Below are 6,565 nucleotides of genomic sequence, written 5' to 3' on the forward strand. Positions count from 1 at the left end.
AGACTGTAGGATAACCAAGGGAGACAGGAGGCCTGCAACTATCTGTGCCCGATGTGGCAAGGGCTACCATAGGCCTGACCAGTGCCGCTCAGTGAGGGATATTAAGGGAAAACTACTCCCTCCTTTGGAAGCTCAGCCTAATGGGATGTCAAAAAAACGGATCATTGGGCCCCCGGTCCCAGGGCCCTCAAAGATATGGGAACCGCTTTCAGAAAGCCATGACCCTGACAGAGGAGACTCCCCAAGAGGTGACACAAAATTGGACCTGTGTGCCACCTCCGACTTCTTTCTAATGCCCCAGATGGGCATTCAGCCAATTCCTGCTCAGAGTGTGGGACCTTTGCCCCCAGGAACCATAGGCCTTGTCCTTGGGAGAGGATCTCTCACCCTACAAGGACTGATAGTCCATCCAGGCCTTGTTGAAGCTCAGCACTCTCTTGATATTCAGATTCTTTGTTCAAGTCCCGATGGGGTTTTTTCCATAAGTGAAGGAGATAGAATAGCACAGTTATTACTCCTTCCGTGCTCCCAAACCACAATACAGGAAACCAAGGGGCCCATGGGGTCCACTGGTAATGATTTGGCATATTTGGTGGTTCATCTTAACAACCACCCAAAATTGAGCTTAGAAATTAATGGAAAGAAATTTGAAGGCATTCTGGATACTGGGGCTGATAAAAGTATAATTTCCTCAAAATGGTGGCCTCAATCATGGCCTACCATAAGATCTTCTCACTCGCTACAAGGCTTAGGCTACCAGTCGTGCCCTAAAATCAGCTCTGCCACTCTAACTTGGACGACTGTCGATGGCCGACAGGGACAATTTGTTCCCTATGTACTTCCCCTACCTGTTAATCTTTGGGGGAGAGATGTTATGCAGACCATGGAACTAACCTTATCTAACGAATACCCGCCACAAGTGGCCCACATGATATCAAGGATGGGCTATAAGGAAGGGAAAGGCCTAGGGCGATTAGAACAGGGCTGTCTCACGCCCATTGAACCAGTCGCAAACCCCCATAAACAAGGCCTGGGTTTTTCCTAGGTGCCATTGAGGGTTCTATGCCCATACCCTGGCTTACAGAGGAAGCTATATGGGTTCCTCAATGGCATCTATCCTCTGAAAAATTAGAAGCTGCCACTAAATTGGTTAATGAACAATTGCAGCTTGGTCATTTAGAACCGTCCATTTCACCATGGAATACTCCTATTTTTGTGATAAAGAAAAAATCAGGAAAATGGAGACTTCTCCATGATTTGAGAGCCATTAATGCACAGATGCGTTTATTTGGCTCGATCCAACGAGGCCTACCCTTACTCTCCGCCTTACCTAAGCAATGGAAGATAATAATTATAGACATTAAGGATTGTTTCTTTTCCATCCCCTTGTGTCCACAGGACAGACAGAGGTTTGCATTTACTATACCAGCTACTAATCATCTTGAACCTGATAAGAGATTTCAGTGGAAGGTCATACCTCAAGGCATGGCCAATAGCCCCACTATTTGTCAGCTATATGTGCAACGAGCCCTTGAACCTATAAGGAAGCAATTTCCATCTTTGCTTCTGGCTCATTACATGGATGAAATTTTAATATGTGATAAAGATTTAACAACCTTACAGACCTCATATCCCATCTTAATCAAAACATTGGGACAATGGGGACTACAAGTCGCTGTGGAAAAGGTTCAAATTGCAGAAATTGGCTCATTTCTGGGATCGGTCATTTATCCTGAAAAAATAGTTCCCCAGAAATTAGAGATTCGCAGAGATCATTTGCATACCTTAAATGATTTCCAAAAGTTATTGGGAGATATAAATTGGCTGAGACCATTTTTAAAGATTTCCTCTGCTGAGTTGAAGCCCTTATTTGATATTTTGGAAGGGGACTCTCATATCTCCTCTCCAAGAGCATTGACCCCAGCCGCAAACCGGGCCTTACAAGTTGTAGAAAAGGCCTTACAGGATGCTCAATTGCAGCGCATTGATGAAACCAAACCTTTTGATTTGGGCGTTTTCAAAACTATGCAATTACCAACAGCTGTCTTGTGGCAGAATGGGCCTTTATTATGGATCCATCCCAATGCATCTCCTGCTAAGATTATTGACTGGTATCCCGATGCGGTCGCTCAGATTGCACTCCGAGGGTTGAAGGCAGCTATTACTCATTTTGGGAAAGAACCCAAAACTTTGATAGTACCATATACAGCCATTCAGGTTCAAACATTAGCTGCTACCTCAAATGCTTGGGCAGTGTTAGTTACTTCCTTTGCTGGACAGATAGATAATCATTATCCTAAACACCCCCTATTATGTTTTGCTAGATCACAACCTGTTGTTTTCCCTCGCGTCACATCCCACAGACCGTTAAAAGAAGGGATAACAGTGTATACGGATGGGTCAAAAACAGGGGTGGGAGCATATGTGGTAAATTCCCAAGTGTTCTCACAACAATATTTTGAAACCTCACCCCAAGTGGTAGAATGCCTAGTGGACATGGAGGTCCTTGAAAAATTCCAGATGCCTCTAAATATTGTTTCAGATTCCTCCTATGTGGTCAATGCTGTTAATATCCTTGAAACCGCCGGCATAATTAAGACAACTAGCAAGGTAGCAGAGATTTTCCAAAAAATCCAAATTATTTTAATAAATAGGAGATTCCCTGTATATATTACTCATATATGGGCCCATTCTGGACTCCCTGGTCCAATGAGTTCAGGGAATGATTTGGCTGACAAAGCCACAAAAATGATAGCTGTGGCCCTGGCCTCTCTTCTAGAGGCCGCTAAAACTTTTCATGGCAATTTCCATGTTACCTCGGAAACTTTACGCCGCCGCTTCTCTATAACTAGAAAAGAGGCACATGATATAGTCACCCAATGCCAACAGTGCTGCCAGTTCCTCCCAGTTCCTCACATCGGGGTCAACCCGAGAGGAATACAGCCATTGCAAATCTGGCAAATGGATGTTACTCATAATTCTACTTTTGGAAAATTACAGTATGTGCATGTATCTATAGATACATGTTCTGGCATTCTACATGCCACCCCACTTACAGGAGAAAAAACAACACATGTCATTCAGCACTGCCTTGAAGCATGGAGTGCTTGGGGAAACCCAAGATGTGTAAAAACTGACAATGGCCCTGCCTATACATCTCAAAAATTCCGTCAGTTTTGTGCTCAGATACAAGTTACCCATCTGACGGGCCTGCCCTACAACCCTCAAGGACAGGGAATCATAGAGCGTGCTCATCGGACGCTCAAATCATATTTAATAAAACAAAGAGGGGGGATTATGATAGAACTTCCCCCATCACCCCGAGTGGCCACTGCTTTGTCCCTTTTTACCTTAAATTTTTTAAATCTTAATGAAGCTGGGCAAACAGCGGCTGAGCGACATTGCTCAGAGCCCAAAAGGACAAAAGAATTAGTTAAATGGAAGGATGTATTGACAAAGGAATGGAAGGGCCTGGATCCTGTTTTGATAAGATCCAGGGGAGCTGTTTGTGTTTTTCCACAGGATAATGAAAATCCAGTTTGGGTTCCGGGACGACTTACTCGGAATATCAAGACAGAGGACCAAGAAGATGACAACTCTCGTGATCCTCATGCTGATCCAGGGAGTGCCAATAAAAGTGCAGAGCAAACTATGGTGGGGAATAATGTCAACCTTCCCCCTCCCGATGCCGGTGATGTATAATGCCTAAGTGTTTCCACGTTTCTTTACTACCAACAAAGAATTGGGACTAGCCTATTTACCACTAGATTCCCAAATAGAGCAAGTAAAAGAAAATCGGATTATTCCCCTTAAGGGCAGCCTTTGTTTTGGCATATTCAACAAAATATCTTCTGATCTTCCTTGCATTATGTTGAGTAATCAATCTTCTGCATGGTTAAGGGAGGCCACATGGGGAACTGGTGAGGAAGACATTGTGGCTAACGCCACAGTTCTCTATGGTTGGTGGCCTTACACTAACTCCTCCACCTGCCCTCTCCGTCAACCAAAGTTGGCACCCTTTTGTAGGGGGACCCAGGATGAAAAACTTACTTTGCCGTGGACTGGTTGCCAGTCCCGGGACTCTGCCTGGGCAGTCCAGAATTTTTTCTCCTTCTCCCCTGATTTGGGAGGTGGAGTGAACTTCACCACCGTTGATCCTAGACGGTCCAATAATAATCCCTTTGATCAATGGATGCTTTGTGGCGTTAATGGTAGCTGCACTGATCTTACGCCCATGGCGATGCTACTTGGAGGAAAGGGCAAAAAGGGACGGTTATCATTTTCCTGGACGGGGAATATCCACCCTTCAGCCGCTGTCTGGACAACTACTCGTATAAAATATAAACCTTACTGGAGCACGGGGTTTAACCCTGCTCCGGTTTGTGTCTGGCCGCCATTTATGTGGATTATAAGTAATGCCACTAAAGTTTCTAAATTGAATTGTACAGACGGTTCATGTTTTTATGCCCTGTGTTGGGATGCTAGCCAATATCCCATAGCGGTAGTTACCCGTATGCCTCGCTTTATCCCAGTCCCTGTTGAGACTCCGGGGACCCTGACCTTATTTAGAGGAAAGAGAGATTTTGGCATTTCTGCGATCATTGTTGGCAATATTGCTACAACGGCAGTTGCTGCCTCAGTTACTGCTTCGGCATTGGCCTTGTCAAACACAGTACAGACAACCCAAACTATCAGTGATTTATCGGCTACCATCTCTGTGGCTCTGGACAGACATGCCTCGGCTAATACTCAGATACAAGGAGGCCTCATGCTTGTTAACCAACGTATAGATCTGGTCCAAGAGCAACTAGACATCCTCTGGCAACTGGCCCAGCTTGGCTGTGAACTAAAGCTCCCCGGCCTTTGTGTCACGTCTATACAATATGAACAATTTACCAAAGCTGCCAATTTGTCTAAAACCCTTTCACAGCATTTGTTACAGAATTGGACCTCGGATTTTGAACAGACGCTCAGGGAATTGAGAGCGGCCATCATTCAAGTAAACTCTACCCGACTGGATATGGCTTTGACAGAAGGATTGTCATCTTGGATCACCTCAGCAGTCTCTGATTTTTAGGAATGGGTGGGGGTGGGACTTTTTGGAGCAGTCCTCTGCTGCGGATTAGTGTTACTCCTCTGGTTGCTTTGCAAATTAAGATTTCAAACAAAGAGGGACAAAATTGTGATCGCCCAGGCGCTTATAGCCCTTGAACAAGGAGCATCAGCCGATATTTGGTTAACCATGCTTAAGCAATAGGTCGCCAGCTGGACAGCTCTTGCACTCCTAGAACCTCGGTTCATTGCACAGGATTAGAGTGTCTGGCTTGAGCAGCCCATGAGGGATGACGAGCTTAGCATCGCACAGGGAAGCTCTACCAAACACGCTCCCTGGAAGGCATGTCATATTACATGAGGGTATCTGCCCCAGTTTTTCCTCCCTCGAAAAAATGGCAGTGTGACGGGTCGGGAGTGCCCTGGGTCTCAACAACAGCTTAAGGGTGTCTCTCTTGTACAGGTTCACCAACTTTGTGCGAGGATATGACCTCTGCCTTCACCCTCCTATTTATGGGTGTCCTATTTGCTTAAAAACAGATAAGGGGGAGATGTGGAGGGCCGTCCTCACATTCTCCATTGTAAGATGGCGCCGATATCCGGCAGGATGCACCTAATAAAAGGGCAATACGCAAGCGCCTGGTAAATTCCTCACTCAGGGGGATACGTATGCTGTGGTATGTCATCTGGCACATCTGGCAGTGACCAGCCAGAGAGTGACACGTCCTAGGCAAGGATAGTTTCCTATATAAGGGATGGTCTTTCCCTCACTCAGGGTCTCCATATTGTAAGATTGTGCTCTCGCTCTCAAGATGCATTAAAGCTATTTTCTGCAGAAGGATCCTTTGTGTCCTGCGTCATTCTTGCTGGTGAGATGTAGCGTGGGACAATTTCCTAGACAGATACCATGTACCAAAGTTAAACCAGGAGCAGATAAACCATTTAAAAAATCCCATAATTCCTACAGAAATAGAAGCAATCATTAAAGGTCTCCCAACCAAAAAGAGCCCAGGTCCAGATGGGTTCCGTGCAGAATTCGATCAGAACTTCATAGAAGACCTCATTCAAATACTATCCAAGCTACTCTATAAAATGGAAACAGATAGAGTGCTACCAAATTCCTTGTATGAAGCCACAGTTACTCTTATGCCTAAACCTCACAAAGACCCAACAAAGCAAGAGAACTTCAGACCAATTTCCCTTATGAATATCGACGCAAAAATACTCAATAAAATTCTGGCAAACTGAATACAAGAGCACATCAAAACCAACATCCACCATGATCAAGTAGGCTTCATCCCAGGCATGTAGGGATGGTTTAATATACGGAAAACCATCAACATAATCCATTATATAAACAAAGTGAAAGATAAAAACCACATGATCATTTCATTAGATGCTGAGAAAACATTTGACAAAATTCAACACCCCCTCATGAAAAAAGTCCTAGAAAGAATAGGAATTCAAGGCCCATACCTAAACATAGTAAAAGCCATAGATAGCAAACCAGTAG

General features: G+C 44.7%; 1 protein-coding gene across 1 annotated transcript; it reads left to right on the forward strand.

Moving 5' to 3' along the window:
* The first annotated feature begins 277 nt into the window (after positions 1 to 277).
* On the forward strand, positions 278 to 1,045 carry LOC148001921 (endogenous retrovirus group K member 21 Pro protein-like). Its single transcript, XM_087579496.1, has one exon. It carries the CDS (start codon positions 293 to 295, stop codon positions 1,043 to 1,045), a length of 753 nt encoding a protein of 250 aa, XP_087435622.1. The 5' UTR covers positions 278 to 292.
* Positions 1,046 to 6,565: the final 5,520 nt, after the last annotated feature.

Source organism: Rattus norvegicus, chromosome 12, assembly GCF_021556685.1.
Source record: "Rattus norvegicus strain SHRSP/BbbUtx chromosome 12, alternate assembly SHRSP_T2T, whole genome shotgun sequence".
NCBI lineage: Eukaryota > Metazoa > Chordata > Mammalia > Rodentia > Muridae > Rattus > Rattus norvegicus.